At 37.0% G+C, this 21,790-nt stretch overlaps 3 protein-coding genes and 1 non-coding gene across 7 annotated transcripts; 1 reads left to right on the forward strand and 3 right to left on the reverse strand.

Annotated features, from left to right (window-relative positions):
- Positions 1-657: 657 nt before the first annotated feature.
- Positions 658-729, reverse strand: TRNAM-CAU (transfer RNA methionine (anticodon CAU)). Its single transcript has one exon. It is a non-coding gene; the product is annotated as a tRNA-Met (tRNA).
- Positions 730-8,484: 7,755 nt separating this feature from the next.
- Positions 8,485-9,432, forward strand: LOC110769456 (dynein light chain LC6, flagellar outer arm-like protein). Its single transcript, XM_021973438.2, has 2 exons — positions 8,485-8,955; positions 9,062-9,432. The coding sequence occupies exons 1-2, from the start codon at positions 8,818-8,820 to the stop codon at positions 9,224-9,226; spliced, it is 303 nt and encodes a 100-aa protein (XP_021829130.1). The 5' UTR covers positions 8,485-8,817; the 3' UTR covers positions 9,227-9,432.
- A 1,406-nt stretch (positions 9,433-10,838) lies between these two features.
- Positions 10,839-14,696, reverse strand: LOC110769440 (sulfite exporter TauE/SafE family protein 3-like). 3 transcript variants are annotated; one of them, XM_021973412.2, is made up of 14 exons: positions 14,502-14,696; positions 14,373-14,412; positions 13,732-14,047; positions 13,217-13,376; positions 12,867-13,067; positions 12,735-12,799; positions 12,608-12,644; positions 12,445-12,524; positions 12,292-12,378; positions 12,138-12,188; positions 11,803-12,024; positions 11,512-11,605; positions 11,262-11,402; positions 10,839-11,185 (listed from the first exon to the last, which is right to left on the reverse strand). In XM_021973412.2, the coding sequence occupies exons 3-14, from the start codon at positions 13,942-13,944 to the stop codon at positions 11,100-11,102; spliced, it is 1,437 nt and encodes a 478-aa protein (XP_021829104.1). In that variant the 5' UTR covers positions 13,945-14,047; positions 14,373-14,412; positions 14,502-14,696; the 3' UTR covers positions 10,839-11,099. The 3 variants fall into 3 exon arrangements, with proteins under 3 accessions (XP_021829104.1, XP_088107359.1, XP_021829105.1); XM_088251233.1 differs by having other exon boundaries at positions 14,272-14,412; XM_021973413.2 differs by lacking the exon at positions 14,373-14,412.
- Positions 14,697-17,552: 2,856 nt separating this feature from the next.
- On the reverse strand, positions 17,553-21,790 carry LOC110769441 (sulfite exporter TauE/SafE family protein 3). 2 transcript variants are annotated; one of them, XM_021973416.2, is made up of 13 exons: positions 21,696-21,790; positions 21,282-21,559; positions 20,352-20,511; positions 19,691-19,891; positions 19,538-19,602; positions 19,413-19,443; positions 19,237-19,328; positions 19,083-19,169; positions 18,922-18,972; positions 18,550-18,771; positions 18,259-18,352; positions 18,043-18,183; positions 17,553-17,927 (listed from the first exon to the last, which is right to left on the reverse strand). In XM_021973416.2, the coding sequence occupies exons 2-13, from the start codon at positions 21,519-21,521 to the stop codon at positions 17,842-17,844; spliced, it is 1,470 nt and encodes a 489-aa protein (XP_021829108.2). In that variant the 5' UTR covers positions 21,522-21,559; positions 21,696-21,790; the 3' UTR covers positions 17,553-17,841. The 2 variants fall into 2 exon arrangements, with proteins under 2 accessions (XP_021829108.2, XP_088105870.1); XM_088249744.1 differs by having other exon boundaries at positions 21,746-21,770.

Raw genomic sequence — 21,790 nt, forward strand, 5'->3', positions numbered from 1 at the left:
CAAAATAGCTACATAACAAAGTCAAGCCCTACATTTTTGCCACGTGCTTTGCGTGCTAAGGGTGGGTGGGAATAAGCATGGGGAAAAAATCATTGTTTTCTCTATTCATGCCACAAGAGAAAAGGAAAGGAGGTGATTTAGAACTTGAATTTTCTTCTTTGGGCAATTTAAGGGCAAGATGTTGGGTATTTTTTTTCTTTGTTCAAAAGACACTTCATTCAATTAGGTATCATAAGTTAAGCGCATTAGAAAGGTCTTCTTATATCCTAACATGAAAATTGAGACACACAAGCACGTTCTTAGCAAAAAGATGCATCGTCTGATTACATATAAAGTGAGCATACATACAACGAATAGTACGAAAAGAACTAAATAGATTCTTCATTTCCTAAACTAATTTTTTTTTTTTATAAATTTACTTTTCCTATTTTATGTTTTCCTTATAAGGAATATTAGAGGAGAAAAACTAAAAATTGAAAAGAAAAAAAAAACAACAAAAGAAAACAATATCATCGATGCTAGTGAAGTATTGGGTTTATTAATAGTGAAAGGACTAGAAGCCCAATAGTGAGTAAATTATAAGCAAAAAAGTCCAATAGCAAGCCCAAAAATCCAAAAAGAAAAAGACAAAAAAAAGCGTTTGGAAGCCTTCTCTTTTATCAGAGCCAGGTTTCGATCCTGGGACCTGTGGGTTATGGGCCCACCACGCTTCCGCTGCGCCACTCTGATCTGTTGAACATTGTCTACACTTACACGTATTTAACCACGTCTTTCTAAAAGCCACCCCCTTAAATATGCATATATGGCTAGTCTGCCCTCAGATTTTTTTTTTTCCATGTCTCACTAATTTTTATATTTTGCATCCAACACTTCCCATGGGTTATCTCTTTTTTTTTTTTTGGGCTACATATTGGTTATCTTTTTGTAACCTTTGAACTATATAAAGTTACACACTTTACAAATTGTCATTGTAATTCCTCCATAATCCATATATACTTTGTTTGAAAATTCCAACCAAAAAAAACAAAAAACATATTGGCTTGACTTGTGGACCATTGACTTTCCTTGCACACAAAGGATTTCCATTTTAATTGTAATTGATTTACTTTAATTCCTAATTTCCTACTGTAAGTAGAAATATAAATTCATTATTTTACTTGGCACTAAGACTCTGTTGTATTATAAATATGACCTCCTCCTACAAGGAGAGGAATACACAAAAGATTCCCACAAACAATTCTTCTCTCATATTTTAGCATGGTATCAGAGCATTGATCTTGAGATTGTTGACTCTAGTTTCAAACCCTTACCACCATGGGGGAGGATGATTTTTTCACTTCTCATAGAGGTAGCACCATTTACCCCGCCTCTCCTTCTCACTCGACTTTAGCCGAATTGATTGCTTAGATGGCTCAGTTCGTAAAGATGCAGAACCAGACCCCGACCCTAGCCGAATTGAGTGCTCATAGTTCCTAACGATGCATAACTAGACCCCAAACCAGCTCCTAACTCAGGATCAGACCAAGACCCTGATTTCGACCCAAATCTTTGAAGAATTCATTTCCAAAAAGACCCAAACCCCGAATATGTCTATGATTCCGACTCATATATCAACTCTGACTCAAACTAAGACCCCAACTTCGGCTCAGATTCCAATCCAGATTCCAACTCAACCTGTATCCTATGCATCTTCCACTACATAGATTACTTTCTGACTAACGACCCCGACACATGGACGAGAGTATGCATCCTGTGATGATCCGAGACATACTCGTGAGACTTGTTTCAAATTGCATGGCTACCCCGAATGATGGGCTACTCTTAAAAATCGAACACAACGCGATACTGTTAGTAATGGTACTAGTTATGGATTCCATACTTCAGATAAGAGTGATTACCAGGCTGGATAATTGATTCTGGTGCAACTAATCATATGACGTTTGATTCTGATGATTTTCTGAATACTACCCAAAAGATCAAACACAATGCGATACTACCAGTAATGGTACTAGTTATGGATTTCATACTTCAAATAAGAGTGATTCCATAGGCTGGATAATTGATTCCAGTGCAACTGATCATATAACATTTGATCCTAATGATTTTCTGAATACTACCCAACCTAGACGAACTTGCATTGCTAATGCTAATAGAGTTACTTATCCTGCGACAGGGGCTGGCACTGTTGCTCTCTCATCGTATCTCTCATTATCTAATATTTTACTTGTTTCATCTCTATCCAATAAATTGATGTCAGTTGGTCAAATTAATGAACAATTGAATTGTTGTGTACTAATTTACTCAAGTTTTTGTTTGCTTCATGATATTCACACCAAGGAGATTCTTGGTTGTGGTACTAAGCGATGAGGTCTCTATTATGTGGATGACTTCAATCCCGACATGGCTAACAGTGCGATGCATCCCTCTGATAGCAAACAAAAGCAAATCTGGTTGTGGCACCGTCGATTGGGACATCCGTCTTTTAATTATATGAAGCATCTTCTGCCAGATTTATTCTCGGATTTTAAGGACTACGACTTTAAATGTGACACATATATTTTGGTCGAGAGTCATTGTGTGCCCTATCCGTTGAGTACGAGCAAGTATACCACTCCGTTTATGTTAATTCATTCTGATGTCTGGGGACCCTCACCTGTCACTACTTCTTCTGGCGTTCAATGGTTTGTCACATTCGTAGATGATTGTACACAGATGACATAACTTTATTTGATGAAGAATAAAAATGAAGTGTTTTCACTTTTTCAATTCTTCCACAAACAGATGCAAACTCAGTTCAATGCTAAAATACAGATTCTTTGCTCAAACAATGGTGGAGAATTTGTCAATCATGACTTTCAGACTTACTTCCAATGACATGAAATTATCCATAAGATGACTTGTCCTCACACACATAAACAAAATGATGTTACTAAACAAAAGAATCGACATCTTATGGAAACAGCCTGAGCACTTCTGATTGGTGCTCATGTTCCTCATCATCACTGGATGATGCTATCGTCACCGTCGTTCACCTAATCAACCGCATGCCATATGTGGTCCTGAACTTTCGTACTCCCCTACAAGTGCTTGCGCAACACGGGCTCTGCCCTCTATTTTGGTGCTCACACCCTGAATCTTAGGATGTGTGGCCTTTGTTCATCTCTACGAAAATCAACATAGCAAGCTTGATCCATGCGTCATTCGTTGTGTTTTTTTGGGATATGTCACCCAGCAGAAAGGTTATCGGTGTTATCACACTTCTACCCGCCATACCTATGTCACTTTAGGTATAACCTTTCTGGAATAAGAGATTTTCTTCCATGATCCCACATCTAATTCTACACTTCAGGGGAGATACGGAGTGAAGAGCAGAATTGGAGCAACTTGGAAAAAAAAAAGAAATTTTCGCCTGCACAAAAGCGATTAATCGTCTTACCTTTAACGATCGATCGCCACAAGGTCTAGAGCATGGGTCTTCTCTCGGCCATGAAACGATCTCTTGTCCAACATCGACGATTGATTGCCCTGCGCGTGGAACACAATGTTCTTCTTTGTTGAAAACCGATCAATCGTCCATTCCTGACGATCTATCACCTAACCCCTGCGAATCTGCTTTTGATTTAAGTCTCACTCCTACAAACAACCTATAGCAACAAGCTGAAAATCCTCCATCTCACTCAACAGTACCAACATACCAATCTCCTGAAAATATCTTTGAAGTAACCACTTCTACTACACTTGAGAATTTAAAGGTTAAATATATTGGATATCAATTACCTTTCCGGTAGAATCGTGGGAAGCCACCAAATCATTATTCACCAAATATTAGCAAGACATCAAAGTATCCAATTGCGAATCATGTATCCACTGAGAAACTATCTAAACCACTCAAGGCTTTTGTGCATCAGTTGTCTGCTATCCGTATCCCAACCAAGGTTGCTGAAGCATTGAAAAACCCTAATTGGGCTCAAGCTATAAAAGAAGAGATGAAAGCTCTTATGAAAAATCAGCCTTGGAGACTGGAAACTTTACCACAAGGGAAATGACCGTCGGATGTAGATGGGTGTTTACTATTAAACACAATGTTGATGGATCTATCAAGCGATACAAGGTAAGGCTTATGGCCAAATGATACATACAAACCTACGATATAGACTATGAAGAAACCTTTGTTCCAGTAGCAAAGTTAAACACCGTCAGAGTCTTACTGTCCCTTGCAGCTAATTTGAATTGGCCACTACACCAGCTTGATGTAAAGAATGCTTTCCTGCATGGAGAACTCACAAAGGAGGTATGTATTGACATTCCTCCTTAATATAATACTACTAAGATTGGAACAGTATGCAAATTAAGAAAGGAATTGTATGGATTGAAACAATCACCGCGTGCATGGTTTGGCCGGTTCACCATGGCGATGAAGAACAATGGTTTCAAACAGAGTAACTCAGATCATACTATGTTCTTGAAACATCAAAAAGGGAAGGTAACTACTTTAATAATCTATGTTGATGATATGATTATTACTGGGAATGATAAACATGAAATATCTTAGCTACAAGACTATTTGGCTACTAAATTTAAGATGAAAAATCTAGGTGGACTCAAGTATTTCTTGGGAGAGGTGGGCCGATCAAAGCAAGGCATATTTCTCTCTCAAAGGAAATATGTCTTGGGCTTGTTGATCGGTTCATAATTGTATATCATTTTGTACCCTTTTAGCTTATGATTTGGTTATGTTTTTTAGTTAAACTTGTGCTTTTAATCCTTTTTGTGTTTATCTTTCAGTTCATTGAGCTTTAGGTAATAATGATGGCTTTAGAGAGCATAATTCATGCAATTCAAGCATGTTAAGGCCTAATTTGGATGAATGGATGAAGAGCTTAAAGACAAACTCATTTTGGCTACAGCCCCCTGCCAGTCCAGTTCCGTAGGTCATATTGCAAGCATTGTTTCAACAACCTACATAGCTCGAATGAGGCCACATTCTTCATGAAAGTTGTTCCAATTGGTGTGTACTATAACATATCCAAAATTCAGTCCCATTGGATAAATCTGGAGTCCGTTACCTAGCAAACACAGAACCATGCTCAGGATGGATCTTATCAGCGCGGAAAATGAGTTAGCAATTTATTTCGGCCTTAACTTCTTCCTCCGACCTTGGATTGGCCCAAATAACATATGGCTGGAAAGAAGACATTCTGAACTTCAATTTCGAGTGCTTAAAGTCCTAATTTGATTAAGAGAAGCCCAAGTTGTAAGCCCTTGAAGTTGCTGGTCATGCTGACCTCAGCATGTGCTGGTTGGATGCTTGGTCATGGTGAGCTAGGTATGAGCTATCATTTCTGGTTGGAAGCTTGGTCATGGTGACATGAAGATGAGCTAGGGCTGCTGGTGGGATCTATTGGTGAAGTGCATCACCCAATTTAGATTTTCTAATACAAGTGCATCAACCATTTCAGATTTTATAAAACAAGTGTTGTATGCATTAGCCATATTGAATTCAGATTTTCACTTCCCCTAGGCCTATAAATAGGGAAGTTCTCTAAGCTTGTAAACACACCCCAAGGGGGGGAGCTCTCAAGCACTTCTCTAGAGCTCCCTTCCCTTCTCTCCCTCAAATTCTCTTAGTTTCCCTTTGTAGTTCTCAATTGTTGTAATAAGATCATTCTATTAAATTTTCTTTGTACTAAATATCAAACACTTTTCCTTTCTCTTCTTCTAAATTCTTCAAATACTCTCTTCTCCAAACACTTCCCAAACACTTCTCCCATTTCCTTCATCAAATTCTCTAAAGCTTTCAAACACATGTTCTTCCAAAATCCTCAAAGTTCTCAAACATCTCTCTGCTTCCCTTCTCTTCCAAAAGTCTCCATGTCTCAAACACTTCACAAACACATTTCTCTTCCTTCCCTAAGTTCTCAAATTCTCAAGTTCACAAACATCCTCCAAGTTCTCAACCACTCTCTTCCAAATTCTCAAAGTTCCTAAACACTCTCTTCCAAAATCCACAAAGCTCTCAAAACACCTCTCTACTTTCTTCTCCAAATCCTCCAAGTTCTCAAACAATCTCTTCCAAATTCCCCATGTCTTAAACACATTCCCTTCCAAAATCCTCAAAGCTCTCAAACACATGTTCTTCCAAAATTCTCTAAAGTTCCCAAACACTTTCTTCTCCCTCCTCAAAGTTCTCAAACACTTCCTTTCTTCCTCAAAGTTCTCTTAGTTTCCTTAATGTTTTCTTAGTTGTAATTTATTTTTCTTGTAATGTACATTCTTTCTTCTTGTTTTGTTCCTTTTGTTTTCATTTTTGTTTTGTGTAGGAAAATTGAATTGGATCATTCAATCACCAATCCCTGTGGAATCGACCTCGCACTTACATATGCTAAACTACCAACGGCTCGTGCACTTGCGAGTATCACAAGTTGAGGATGCAGCTGAATCCATTTTGGTGCAGCTGAATCTACGCAACACTTGTTGATAGACACAAGAATGCTAGATTGCAAACCTGTAGACACTCCTATTGTTCATAATCATCATCTTGGAGAATAGCCGGACCAAGTTCCAACTAACAAAAAAAGATACCAAAGGTTAGTGGGAAGATTGATATACTTGTCACATACTCGACCATATATTGCTTATGCGGTGTGCGTTGTCAGTCAATATTTGCATTCTCTAAGTGAAGACCATATGAATGTAGTTCTTCAGATACTTAGATATTTGAAATATGCACCCGGAAAAGGACTTATGTTCTCAAAATATGGTTATCTGAATATTGATGGGTATTTAGATGGAGATTAGGCAGGCAGTGTAATAAATAGAAGATCCACATCTAGTTACTTCATATTCGTGGGAGGTAATTTGGTGACATGGAGGAGCAAGAAACATAAGGTAGTAGCTCTATCTAGTGCAGAAGCCGAGTTCAGAGGTATGACTAAAGGAATTTGTGAGCTCCTTTGGTTAAGAAAGTTGCTTACTGAACTTGGGTATGAACCTACATCCCCAATGAATCTTTTTTGTGACAACAAGGCTGCAATCGCTATTGCACAAAATCCGGTTCAACATAATCGCATCAAACATGTTGAGGTGGATCAACACTTCATCAAATAGAAGCTTGAGGCTAAAGTGATTCAGTTTCCCTTTGTGCAGTCCGAGGATCAATTGGTGGATATTTTGACAAAGGCAATTTCCAGTAGAGCGTTCCACAATTCATTGGACCAGTTGGACATTGGCAACATCTATGCACCAACGTGAGAGGGAGTGTTGGGGTGACTCGTGGACCATTGACTTTCCTTGCATACCAAGGATTCCCATATTAATTGTAACTTATTTACTTTAATTCCTGATTTCCTACTGTAAATATAAATAAGAATTTATTATTTTACTTGGCCACTAAGGATCCATTGTATTATAAATATGACCGCCTATAAGGAGAGGAATACACAAAAAATTCTCACAAACAAATATTTTCTCATAGTTTCTCATATTTTAGCAAAAACTTCCAATCGAAAATCATAATAATATACGCCTTCATGACTTGTAAATATTTCTAGGCCGAATGACATGATATTCGTATCAAATCAAATCACCTCCTAAAAATCCCCATGACAAAAATGTCAACATCAACAACCCCTATACATGAAATAGAGAGCAAATTGCAAGTTAGTGACTCATTCACATAATCAACTATGGGTGATTCTCTACATATAAAAATTGAAATAAAAGAGAAGTCAGAGCCAAGTAAATAGATTATGCAACAAAATCAGGGTATCAAGGAATATACCATGGAATTGGATTTGAAAAAGATCAATAAGGAATTGTATAAATAATGTAGCTTATTTATTTTGAGAAAAGAAAAATGTTCAGGCATGAATCTTGTTAAATTGATCTTATCTTATTATTGATAGTATTAAAAGGGGAAATGTTTGCAAATATGAGCTTAACCAAGTTTACTAGAGCGGTTATGCTCCCCACTCTGCACCTAAGTTCGAATCCCCCTTCCTTAATTTAGATCGCTTATGTTAAAAACAAAAAAAATAAAGAGGAGAAATGTTTAATAGGGTTTTGGGACCTTATAAGTAAATTGAAATGTTTTTAGAATTAACCCGTTAATAATTTTACTGATAATTTACCACATAATATTGGAAGATATTTCAAATTCAATACTCCAAAGTAAAAAACAGAAGTTTTTGAAAAAAATGAGATGAGATGGGATTCACAAACATGAGTAGACATCACTTCAATTTATTGAGAAAATTTCTTGGAAATGTGAGATGAAATTCACAAACATGAGTAAGTCTCACCTTGATTTAGGATCATCCGTAAACCTCAAAATCTTAAATTATCAGGCTGAGATGACAGCAATACAAAAACCTCCAATCTTAGCCATACCAAAAAAGCAAAAATAAATAAATAAATAAAATGGTCCATAACGTGGCAAGAGCTCTACTGGTTCTATAATTGAAAAAATAGAATAGAGTCAAAGAAAGTCCATAATGTGAGGAGAAAAGACTGAGAAAAACAATATTTATTGGAGTACGTGCTAGGTTGGAATTGCCTTTATGGGCTTCCGCAAAATCTGCGGTGTGTTTATCTCTGTCTACCTCCTCCTGCAGCGACATGTGCCATTTTTTCCCTCTTCTATTTCTGATAACCACACTTTGAAAATTCATATTAAAATCAAGAGAGAATATTCTTCATTTCCTCCTTGAAGATAAGAACTACCCTAATCCTACAAAATCCCAACTGGGTTTTTTTCTTCAGGCACAAAAACACAGAGAGAGAAAGAGAGAGACAGAGACAGAGACAGAGGAGAAAAGTATGTTGGAAGGCAAAGCTTTAGTGGAGGACACAGACATGCCAGTGAAGATGCAGATGCAGGCCATGGCTGCTGCTTCTCAAGCTCTGGATCTTTATGATGTCTTTGATTGCAGATCCATAGCTGCCCACATAAAAAAGGTACAAACTTTGTCTGCCACTTTGTCTAAATTAACATATTTGAAGAATTTCCTCTGTTTTCTTTCTGTGGCTAATTGATGGATTGATTTTTTTTATTTTTTTTCAGGAGTTTGACATGAGAAATGGGGGCGGTTGGCAATGTGTGGTGGGCTCAAATTTTGGGTGTTTCTTCACTCATTCTAAAGGAAGCTTCATCTACTTTACACTTGAGAGTCTCAGCTTTCTCATCTTCAAAGGGGCTTCTTCTCCTTCCTCCTCACCCGAAGGCTAACGCAGTGTTTGGCAGAAAAGAAAAAAAGTTGGAGATTCAGAAAGGCTGTATATTTTGCGTTTTTGTTTCTTTGTTTTTTTTTTTTTTTTTGGGTTTTTCTTGTTTTCCTGAACTGGTTGGTGCTAGGTAGGGACTTTTATTTTGTGATCAAGTGCTTTGTAATGTTTTTCTATGCAATGCAATGTGATAGCTTCTTTTTTCTTTTTCTTTTTTCTTGGAATCTTTTGTTACTGTTTGTTTTCTGGAATTAATTTCCTATGTGACATTTTCTGGCTCAAAGGAAAGAAGACCCAAAATAACAGGAAAATTATTTGGTGAAAATGGATTAATTTCAAGTTAGCATTCTCAATTTTAACAATTAAGTACGAATTTTTCAATGTAGTTTTGGTTTTGGTTTTATCCTAGATATTGTCTGAAAATAAATGTGAGACCTACGTGGCATATGAATGGAATGTCCTAGATTGACTGAAGAGTGAGTCAGCAAAAGTTGGCATCACCAAAGATGTCTCAATCGACCTCCTCCTTAATCCTATCCCTTTATCCACCGCTAACCTTTTGAGATTCACATATTTTTTTTCCTATTTATCTTCTCAATCACCAAGCAAATAGTATATGACGTCCATAAACCTGTTTCTAAGGCCACACAAAAAGAAAAAAAGAAAAAAAAAAGAGAGAGTAGTATTATCTTCCACTAAAAATATAAAATCTGCCTGGGAATTAAGCAATGCTTATGACAACCTTTGTTATCTACCACACATTGCTTGTAGTTCTATAATGGTGAATGTTGAGCATGGTATACTAATTTTAGTTTGAAAGGGGAGGAAAGGATGCCCACCGACTGATTCTTTTGGCTAATTTTATTAATTTTTATAAGTTTTTTATTTTATTTTTAAAATCAGCGATATTAGATGAGGTGAGAATCGAACCTAGTACCTCAAGTGCAGGAGTAAATACTCTTAACAACTTGAGGTATAAGCCCCTTGCATAAAATTCATGCATAAAGTTTACATTGCGTGATTTGATTTTTTTTTTAAGTATAAGTGACAGTCTAAATTGTAAAGGGAGGAGGGTTTCTCACACATACACACACTCTACCACGGTGCCATAGTGCAGGAGTAAATACTCTTAACAACTTGAGGTATAAGCCCCTTGCATAAAATTCATGCATAAAGTTTACATTGCGTGATTTGATATTTTTTTTAAGTATAAGTGACAGTCTAAATTGTAAAGGGAGGAGGGTTTCTCACACATACACACACTCTACCACGGTGCCATAGGGTTTCAAATTTGAGATAACTAGTATGCAAATCAAGGTATTTTTTCACTGGACTAGACCCGATGCCTGCGTAATTTGATACTTAGACCAGCAAAAGGGTTTTTCAGTCGCCATTTGTTTAACAAAAAATTTCACAACCTACTTTTACTATTATTATTATTTTTCATATACAAGCGATATTGGGAAGGGTATTCAAACCCAAAAACTTGGTGAAAGAGTAGCTTCTCTTAACAACTTGAGCTACAAACCCTCACTTAGGTTTGGCATGAACGAATAGGCTGATTTTTATTAGTAGTATCTTGTAGGTAGTGATGTGGTGGTTCAAATACTTGTCAATTTCTTTATCCTTGTCAAATGCATCCATATCTAGAATTGTGTCAATACAAGTTTATGCATCTGAATAGCAAGTCTATCCAACAATTTTGAAAATAATAAACAAATGCAAAGCAGAAAATTGAAGTTTGACTTTAGTGCTACTGTTGGAACACTATATTCTCCTCACACTTAAAATCATATAATCATTGCAACATGATTTGAAGTGTCTGAAGAATTTTGATGGTCTGGGAGTTAAGGAAGTCAAGAGAAGAGTTCACAAGACTAAGATTTGTGAGTGCACATTCTCTCAAACCACAGAGATTCCTTGCGCTCAATCTTTTTCACCATGTTTGCTATGCCAACCCCACCTGTTCACAAACAAAAGCTATGTGAAACAGAAAATTCATATCTTGATCTGGACACATATGTAAAAATGACACATACCTAATGTCAATGCACTCACAAATATTGTGAAAGCAAGAATGAAGATGATCAAGGATGCTCTTCCTAATGCTTTGATCACCTTTCCTACTAAATGTTGCCCGACGATCGCGGAAACGGTAGCAACAGCAGCAAAGTAGAGAGCTGCAGAAGAATCACAATGAAATAAAAGCCAACATTTATGACTTGGTTGAAGATAGAAATCATCTTCTAGACTTATTGACATAGAAACTTGAATGGTTAAGAAATTTACCATATGGAATTGGAAACCGTTTTAGGAGGTAGTATTCTACCACAGACATGGAGGAAGAGAATGTCATGATAAATGTGGCTGTGGCACTTGAAACCTGCAAATGTAAGGAGGATTTAAAGGTGTCCGGTAATTTCCTAGGAAGTTTCTGAAGGATAGCTTTTCCCCTTTGAGGGGTGCAAAAAAGGAAATGAAAACAATGTGAATTGTACTGTAATTAATAAAAAAATTGTAACTTTCAAAGGAAACAAACTCAACTGCAGAACTTATAAAATGTTGAAGCATGAAATGTACCTGAGGAGGAATTCCCATCTCCAAAAAGAGTGGAGCCATAATAAACCCTCCACCAAGACCAAGCAACCCACCAATTATTCCAGCTACTATGCCAAAGGCACAATAAGAAACAAGCTTGTGCACTCTCCAGTTTGCACCTCCTTCTCCCTTGGATTCAATTATTCTGCTCCCTTTGTATAGCTTAACTGCCTCATATGAAGTTATCCCAACGGTCACCGGAATCTGAACAAAAAGAAGGAAGAAAAAGTTCCAATATGGTTAGGTTCTTATTTCACAATCATCATTTCCAGCCACAAGGAAGATAGCTTTCCTGATACAAGCAGCATGGAAGGTACCTGTAAGAGATTTAATATCCAATATACCACTGAACATTTCGTCGCGTAATTCTGTGCCAGCAAAAATGAGTTTCTTATTAATCTGACTTCTTAGGGAAATTCCAAATAAATAAGCTATCAAGGAAAATCAACATCATATGTACTTGATTGAAACCTTAGCAATCTGCAGTGCAAGTATTATGATCCAGACAATAACTATGACCCCAAGTTGCCTCCAGCGAACATTGTGAAGAATAGAAACCTGGGAAGGTCACAGAAGAAGTCAGTCCCTAAAACCATGCATAAAGTTTAGTTTGAAAATTCTAACCTTCTTTCTTTTAGTTTCCTTGGTTTCAGTTGTGTCGTTGCCTACCCCTCCCGGGATAGTTATGTCTTCACTGCCATCACCTAGTTAAGAAGCATGTTAGCCTGGAAAAACCTATAGATGACAGACGTGTACCAGAAAGTGAAGAAATGAGTGACCAACTCACCTTTTGATTGCAAACTTTTGGAAGCATCCAGCAAATTCTGAAGAAATGAAACAAGGTGCAGTATTAGATGGACAACATGATGCAGAACATACAATCAGCCTAGAAAACAAGCAAATTTTAAAACTACCTTTTTCGTGATGGTTTCTTTCTTCCACGTCTCAATGCCTCTGAAGAACGACTTAGTTGATGTGCCTGCAGATATGCATAATTAAGTTGTCCAAGTGTGAACAAGGAAGGATGCAGTTTAGAAAAGTGTTACCTAAGAGAACAATAATGAGTAAGATTGTGATCATCCATTCAGAAAGAACAACATTCAAAGAAACTCCTATACTGATCCCCAGCACCAACATTGGTTGGAACAGAAGTGCAAGATCATAGTCAATGAGGGGCAACTCGAGTGTCGGATGCCGGAGCCTTAAATTGTAGAAGACAGTTGCAGCTGCTCCACCTGTGATCATACCTGACCAACCACACAGAAACATGCAAAATCAATTTTCCTGCTCATTAATTATAATTCTTTGGAATTTTATAAAACTAATGTATTTGAGTTCAGAAGAGGTGGCTTCCTCAGAAGGTGAAAAGGGAAAAAGCTGTGATGAAAGTACTTACATTTTGATAATGCTGTTGATGATTTCTGATCAAAGCCAATAATCAAGGTGAGCATTGGAACAAAAAAGCCACCCCCACCAACACCTCCTACACTCCCAAATGCTGCCCCCAGGAATCCAATTATCGTTCCAACGACAATTTTCCAGCCAAAACTCATTTCCTGTGACCCAAATTTCAATGAATAATGCACCACAAAATTTCTTAGTAAGGGCTATCTAGAGTGCCAGACCTACTCAAATCTATTATTAAGAAGAGAAAAACAAATGAGTCCATGCTTTTTAGCCTATTGGTAACAGAGAAGTAAGTTGTTTCTTTGATGATAAAACAGAGGAAGGTAGGAGGGAACAATCGGGAATGGAAATTGAGCAGTAAAAAATATATAGGCCAAACTTTTTACATGCTTAATCATTCTTAAGCAACATTTTCTCACCAGCCAAACAGTTCAGCTTCACACAATCAGTCTAGAATCACAAAATATATATATATCTGACAAAGTTCATGGAAATTGGACTTACAGGCCAGACATGCTTATAAACCACTCCACCCCGATGCGAAAGAAATCTGGACACTCGGATTAAGTAATTAGATTCAACCTCTTCCCCTAGAGTCTGACTTGAAGCTTGCTGCTCCAAAATTTCTTGTGCTGAAACAAATACTAAAGCTAAAACAAGGTAAACCATTCCAAGCAACCTCAGACTCCACCAATTTGACCCGCTCCGAGTAGCCATCGGATACCTCAGAACTTCCACCTCAAACCCAACAATCGAAACAGAACATTTATTCTAACAAATACTCATGGTTGAAACCAAAACCATGTTCTTGTACAAAGTTCTGCAGAATTTAAAAGTACTGTTAGAGGAATACTAATCTCTAGACATAAGCAGTCAATTTTGGAATCTATTCTTGTGTTCAGAATTTTTCCTTGTAACTGTACACAAAAGTGGTACTTTCTCTCTTTGTCAAAAGTTTGAGACAGTGGTAGCCCAGCCGTGTACAAGTCTCTCTCAAACTTTTGGAGATATTTCAAGTTCAGATTGCATGCAAGAATTTCATACATGAAAACAAGCTTGAACTGAGTTGAGTCAGCTGGGATTAATTTGCTGAAGTCTCTGAGCTCTGCTAATTCACACACACACACCCTCCACTTTCAACTTACCAGTTGCCCTTCTGCTTCTCACGCCTTGATAACTTTTTTTCTGATGAAACCAGAAAAAGAAAAAAAAAAAGTTGCGACAAAAAAGACTATGTAAAAAAATTATGAAATGAAGAATTAAATTATTTGAACCTTGAATTTCTTTGTTGTAGAAACCCACTTAGCCCAGCATTATGCAGACACCAACTGACCATTATCTGTGATGCATCCACCATTTTTTTCTTGTTTCTTTGTATACACTGTTTCTGCTAGTCTTCACTGGCTATGGCTTTGGTTGGAACTTTTATTTTAATTTATATATTCTTGTAGTTTTGGTGGCCGGGAAACTTAATTGTTCTTTGCTTAATTGCTTGTGTTTTGGCGTTTATTTATTTATTTTATCTAGCTAGAAGTTATTATTTGTAAAAGGTGAAAGAGATGGAAGAACGTGATGTTAAATGCGTTTAATTTAGACCCACTTCTCCTTGCCTTGCCTCCAAGCATCCCATCACATCAAGTTGTTTCACATCACCAAAATTCTGATAAATCATTACCGGAAGTTTAAAAAAAAAAAAAAAGATTCCATAATCCAAATGCTTATTTATGTACATGCCCACTGTGCTTTCAAACTTGTCTTAGATTACCGCATGTGCTTGAAAACGTCTTAAAATACCCCCTACACTTTTAAAAACAATCTCACGTTACCCGTTCCATCAATATTATAGACATTCAGTTACGTGTTTTGGGCCCCATTTCGTTTCAATCTTTAACTTTTGGGAATAAGGGTTTTTCAGTTTTAAGAAAGGGCTTAGCCTTTGTCGACTCTGCAGCTCTGTAAAGTACCAAGTTGGTAGCTTTGCGAGGCAAAACCAAAAGAAAGCAGTAACCAAAAATGTTCAGGTAAATAACAACATTTCTGAAACACTCTACGGAGAAAACAGGGCAAAGGGTCTCATACCCATGCCCTAAATTGAAATGAATTAGATACCATTTTGTTTGGCCTCCCTCTGTTATTTATTTGTGTATTTGATCTTTGAAAATAGATAGTCTTATTGGTTTTTCAAGAGTCAAATCGAAGTTCATGGCAGGATGGTCGTCTTTAACACCTGGGTCTGTTTTAGATTGTGTCGAAACTAATGATGCATATAAGAAAAATGGTAGTTGCATTAGTAGTGATATTGATGTAAGAAATGATGTTGAATGTGATGAGGATGATGATGAGGTTAGGCTAAGATGTATCCTAAACCATTTCTCCAGCTTATTCAAATATTTGAAGTAAATCAATTTCACAGAAGCCGTTGCTCCACCATCCAAACCCAACTCTTTGGCCACAAAAGACCACAAACTGTTCTTCGAAACCCAATCATACCCACCTCTATCTCTCACCAAACAGAACAATTTGAACAAATCCATAGGTTGCCTGTCATCAATCATGGCAGGGATGGGCCTAACAACACCTCTATCACCAATTTCCTTAACAAGTATAGATAGAACTTGATCAAATGTAGGAGAAAGAAGAAATCTGGAGAAGAAATTAGGGTGCCCAAATACCTCCTTTCCCCCTTTCTTAAAATTGAAAAACCCTTATTCCCAAAAGTTAAAGATTGAAACGAAGTGAGGCCCAAAGCACGTAACGGAACGTCTATAATATTGACGGAATGGGTAACGTGAGATCGTTTTTAAAAGTGTATGGGGTATTTTGAGACGTTTTCAAACACAGGTGGTAATCTGAGACAAGTTTGAAAGTACAGGGGGCATGTACATAAATAAGCCTAAAACAAAAGGTAAATCGAAAGCTGTAAATTTTGGTCACTTTGCTTCCACAAGCCTTTTTATTTTAAGAATTCTAAGTGCCCGTTTGGCATTGCTTATTTGGGGTAATAAGTGATTTTAAAAAAAATTTGGGAAGCCCAACCCGTTTGGTAAATTGTGAGAAAATCACTTATTGTTAAAAATTGCTGTGAGATAAAGCTATAAGGGAAAGCAGCTAATGAGGTGCTTTCATTTTCTGATTATGCAGGAATCAGTTTTGAAGAGGCGTTGGGTTTAATGATTATGCGGCAATCATTTTCTGATTTTGCGGAAATTAATACCAACAACACTTTTAACAAAAAATTTACCAAACGCCTAACTGCTTTCTCTTACAGCTGATTTCTCTCACAGCAAATCTGACAGCGATTATTTTCACAGCACAGCAATGCCAAACTGGCCCAAATGTGAACTAACCACTTTTTAGTCTAATGATATTTCTCTTTTCTCAAATTCAATGTTCGATATTTTCATTCTCATGTCATTATAATACAAAGTTAAAACTACATAATGAGAACGAGAAACACAAATCTTCGTTTGTTTGAAAAATCTTCATCTATTGGATTTTAGATACCTATGATAAAAAGCAAATATCGTTCTCAAGTGTCACAACCACAAGATAAATGCTACATCAAGTATTGTGTGATAAATGCGAGACTGGACAAAATGTATTAAGATTGTAGGTGGGCTTGACCCATCCCAATTTGATTTGAGCCATGTCTGAATGTTGCCGGAGATTTTTACAATAAGATCTTGATAAGGACTTGATTTAAACGCTTATCATATATGATATCGACTTACAGTTTGAAAACATAATATGTTACATTATCTAATAACATCATATGTTTAAGGCACCTAACATGTCAAATATTGCTCCGCCTTTCGTTGTCTTTATTTCAAATTGTCTAAGCGCTGCCTCCACTCAAAAGATATTCAATTGTACCAATCAATGGAAGTACATAAAAACTCCCCACCCATTTTGTTGAAAGATTGGAGTGTAGCCAAATTAATGGAAATTTACTTTGAACACGGCATGCAATTTTTCTTGTGTTCACATTATTAATTTAGTCAGTGGTCCAACAGAATGCTTTAAACAAAATCCAATTTTACTCAAAGGCACTAAGAAAAAAACTAACCCGTTCATATTTGCTTGATGTGATAGAAATATAAGGCAGCAAATAATTAAGGGTAGTTGTTTTGTCAATTGTGTGCATAACGTGAAGCCAAAAGCCAAAAGCCAAAAGCCAAAAGCAACGTTGGCTGATTTTGTATAGTTTGCTTTTGAGGGTTCAAATTCTATATTCGGTTCAGTTTTTTAGCCCTAATCATCCTTCATAAACTTAGAAGGATACAAGATGCTTTCTTTACTTTCTTGCATCATTTCACCATAAGAAATGAAATTATAATAAAATCCCATAAATCATTAGGGAAGCAACTGATCAAATTTGTTTTCCAAATCTCAAAAGGTACAAGCAGAATTGCTGCTCAAGAATTTCAGGACAGTTCATTTCTCTTCCCTCTCATGCTAGTGATAACTTGTAGGACCAGCTTAGTTGGTCCAAAAAAAGTTATCATTTGAGGGGAAAAAGGATCCAAATTTTGTTGTCAAATCAGAAGAATCTTGAAGCTTAGGGTAGGGTAAGGAGTTTGAGATTGCGGAAGTGGAAGCAGCAAGTCACTGAAACTAGGCATCATAAGTGCAGATGTTATCAAATCCCATATACTCTTTGTGCTCAATCTTTTCAACCATATCTGCTATTCCAACCCCACCTGTTTAAAAACACATTAAGCATCCATTAATCATTTGGAGGAAAATAAAAAGATACCCTAGTCCATTTCATGAGCAGGAAATGATCACTAACATAATGTATGAATGAAAACATACCTAATGATATTGCACTCACAAAGATTGTGAGGGCCAGAATGAAGATAATTATAGATGCTCTCCCTAAAATAATGACCACCTTTCTCACTACATGTTGCCCTACAACGGCAGAAAGGGTGGCTACAACAGCAAAGTAGAGAGCTGCAAGACAAATCAATTAACACTGACTAAAGCCAACATCAAATTATTGGAAACTTGAATTGCTACGATGGTTACCGTAAGGAATTGGAAAACGACGTAGGAGGTAGTACTCTATAACAGACATGGAGGCAGAAAATGTCATGGCAAATGTGGCTGTGGCACTTGACACCTGCATGAAAGTTCTCAATCAGAGTGAGCCAGGAATGGAAACAAACAAGTATATAGCACATAATTACCACTTATCATTGAAATATTGTCTTCGCAGCGGTAACAGGCAAAGTGAAAGATGGTCATTCAGCTGTTTTACATTGAACATGACTGTTCTTAGTCCACTCACTAAGCATCAAAGAGAGGTAAAAAATTCACCTGAGGTGGGATTCCCAGCTCCAGAAAAACAGGACCCAAAATGAACCCTCCACCAAGACCAAGCAATCCACCAACTATACCAGCTATGATGCCACAGGCACTATAAAGAACAAGCTGGTGCACTTTCCAATCTGTGTTTGATTCGCCCTTGGATGCAATCACTCTATGTCCCTTGTACAGGTTAACTGCCTCATATGTAGTTACTCCGAAAGCAACAGGGATCTAAGAATTCATTTGAGGAAAAACAAGGAAAAACATCATGGTTTTGAACCACAAATCATTAATTCAATCTCACATGAGGGTCGTATTTGAAGCGCGAAATGTGGAAAGTGAAGACTTATGTTTTCTTCTGATAAGGGACATGAAGGGTACCTGCAAGAGGTTTAATGCCCAATATGCAGCTGAACAAGTTGTGGTATAATTCTGTGACAACAAACAAGTTTCCCGTCAGTCTGACTCAATGCATAAAAGCAAAAAGGGAAGTGCCAAATCATAAGCTTATAAAGAAAATCATCCAAATAGTTGATAAATACCTTAGAAATCTGCAATCCAAGTATTATGACCCAGACAGCAACAAGAATTTGAAGTTCCCTCCAGTAAAGATTCTCAATGATAGGAACCTGAGAAAGTTACAGAAGTCAGCCTCTAAAATGCCTCATGGAAAATATAAACTGCAAAGATTAGTACCTCTGTTCTTTTAGATTCCCTGATTTCTGTTGGAGTGCCATTGCTTGGGCCACCAGGTAGAGGTTTGTATTCAACTTCTTCCCTAGGATCCACTGAATGAAAAATATATATATATTAGCCTGGTTCAAAAGATGAAAAACCATTGCTAGCAAAGAGAGATTGAGAGATCAACTCACCATTCGACTGCATTTGTCGTCTAGCAGCCTCCTGAAAATTGGAAAAGTAGAGTGTGAGACAAGATGCAGGGGATGGATTAAGTTATGCCATATTTACAAATCAAACTAACACATCTTAAGGTGACCTTTTTTATTATAGTTTCTTTCTTCCATGTCTCAATGCCCTTGAAGAATGCCCTAGTCGATGTGCCTGCATGTCATCACTATACGACTCAAACAAGTTGTCCAATTGATGAAACAAGAAAAGCATGAAAGATTTCGTTTCAAATAACTCTTACCTAAGAAAGTAATAATTAGCAACGCAGTAATCATCCAGTCGGAAAATATCACATTGAAAGCAACTCCAATACTGATCCCAAGCACAAGCATTGGTTGGAAAAGAAGCGCCAAGTCATAGTCGATGAGGGGCAGGTCAAGCGTGGGATGCCTTAGCCTTAAATTGTAGATAACAGAAGAAAGTGCAGCACCAGTGATCATACCTGACCAACCAGCACAAGCATTCAAAATTGCGTTCACTTTTATGGATTCATTCGGTGAAAGCAAAAAAGGACCTATATGCTTCTATCTGTCTGCATTTTTCAGTCTCTCCACGTGCAGGATGGAGTTGCATGCGAGAGATGGTATTAGCTTGATATATATTGTTTGGCACATTTCTTAACAGTTTAAGCTTTTCACTGAGACAAATAGTCAAATACTACTACTAAAATGTAAGAGGGGAAAAGAGAACTAGAAGTAGCTTTTTTCTAATGGTCATAACCAGAAGTATACACTGACGCATAAATTGAATAATTGCATCAACACTCAAGACTTCAAATAGCATGACTTGGGATGATATTTTGGGGTGCCTGATTGGATTTTATAAACGCTGCAATAAAATTTGAGGCTTCTGTTGCAGCTGAAAACTGTAAAAGAGGACAAAACCTGTGAGGAAGGACTTACACTTTGATATTGCTGTTGATGATTTCTGATCAAACCCAATAATCAGAGTGAGCATTGGAACAAAAATGCCACCCCCACCAACTCCACCGACAGTCCCAAAAGCAGCCCCAAGGAATCCAATTACTGTTCCCACCACAATTTTCCAGCCCAATTTCATTTCCTGCATATCCAATTTCACCACATCATAAATAAGTCAAGTTTTGAACACTTACTGCACCCTCAAAAAAATAAATAAATAAATAAAAAGAAGCAAATTCTGAACTATTTTAAAGCACTAAACAAGGGTGCTCTAGCAAGCACTATATATCTAGGCTTCTGCTGCTATTCCACAACCATTATCATGGGTTTTCAAGCTTTAGAATTGAATTTGGATCGTAATTGAGTTTTAAATTGAAAGTAAGCTATATGAAATCAGATTCGGATTAAAATCCAGACACCCCTATCAGAAACCACCATAGTCCACAAAAAGTATCGTCTTGTAAGTTTGTGCCTGCTTGAAAGAATGTTTTTGGGGTTTGGTTATTTGTCTTGGGCTGAACTTTGCTATAAAAAAGAGTTGAATTCCCCTACTTATCCCTTTGAGGATAAGAGTAGGTCTTAAGACTACCCCAAACAAGAGAAAAAAACAAAACAAAGAAGAAGAAGAAGAATCTCTTTATCTGTTTGTGTTAGATTTTGTGAGTGTAAAACACAGACTAGCTACAGCATACACAATCATGCTCATCTGTAATAATTCCTTTACAGAGACTTTATTATATGCTGGATAAATGATGTTTTGATAAATAAAGCACTGCAAAAAGTGCCTTTAAATCAAAAAAAGCTCCATAGACTCGTACATTTATCACAACCCACAAACATCTTTTCCTGTAAAGAAAAATATAGGACTTACAATTCAAAATATATGATAAGGGAAATGAAAATTAAACTTACAGGCCAAACATGCTCATAACTCCATAATCTTGGACCTTGTTGCCATAGAAAGTTGAACATTCTGGTAAATAGATCATTATCAGATTGAAACTTTTGAGTCCCGTTAATGTATCTTGAAGAAGCATCATCTTGCTCCAAGCTGGTTCCTTGTGCTGAAGCAAGTACAAGAAAACCAGTCACAAGCATTATTGCAGTCCACCTTAGACCGCACCATTCTGCTCCAACTACTTCTGCAGCCATGGATGCAGATTTATGTCTGAATCTTTGTAATAAAAACTCTGAAAACGAAAAAGGAATAATTTTCAGTTATATATAAGAAAGCAGGGTAGCCCGAATGCATGCATTAATAAAATTCTATTATATAATAATAGTTGCATGATCACCGACATATATAGATATGAGAAAGAAGCTAACCAAAAAGAAAGAGAAATAATAAACAAGAGGAAAAGAAGCTGGAGCTCAACTGAGTCAAACCAGAGAAGATAATTATATATAGGATGGCTCTGTTA

The sequence above is a fragment of the Prunus avium genome, chromosome 3, assembly GCF_965620075.1.
Source record: "Prunus avium chromosome 3, drPruAviu1.hap1.1, whole genome shotgun sequence".
Classification (NCBI taxonomy): Eukaryota; Viridiplantae; Streptophyta; class Magnoliopsida; order Rosales; family Rosaceae; genus Prunus; species Prunus avium.

Excerpts from the sequence above, each read along its gene's own strand:
- LOC110769456 (XM_021973438.2), top strand. The coding sequence starts at position 8,818 with ATGTTGGAAGGCAAAGCTTTAGTGGAGGACACAGACATGCCAGTGAAG. Across the intron at positions 8,956-9,061 it reads TAGCTGCCCACATAAAAAAG|GAGTTTGACATGAGAAATGG; the intron begins GTACAAACTTTG and ends ATTTTTTTTCAG.
- LOC110769440 (XM_021973413.2), bottom strand. The coding sequence starts at position 13,944 with ATGGCTACTCGGAGCGGGTCAAATTGGTGGAGTCTGAGGTTGCTTGGA. Across the intron at positions 13,377-13,731 it reads TTTATAAGCATGTCTGGCCT|GAAATGAGTTTTGGCTGGAA; the intron begins GTAAGTCCAATT and ends TTTGGGTCACAG. Across the intron at positions 11,403-11,511 it reads ACGGTTTCCAATTCCATATG|CTCTCTACTTTGCTGCTGTT; the intron begins GTAAATTTCTTA and ends ATTCTTCTGCAG.
- LOC110769441 (XM_021973416.2), bottom strand. The coding sequence starts at position 21,521 with ATGGCTGCAGAAGTAGTTGGAGCAGAATGGTGCGGTCTAAGGTGGACT. Across the intron at positions 19,329-19,412 it reads ACGACAAATGCAGTCGAATG|TGGATCCTAGGGAAGAAGTT; the intron begins GTGAGTTGATCT and ends TTTTTCATTCAG. Across the intron at positions 18,973-19,082 it reads TTGGATTGCAGATTTCTAAG|AATTATACCACAACTTGTTC; the intron begins GTATTTATCAAC and ends TTGTTGTCACAG.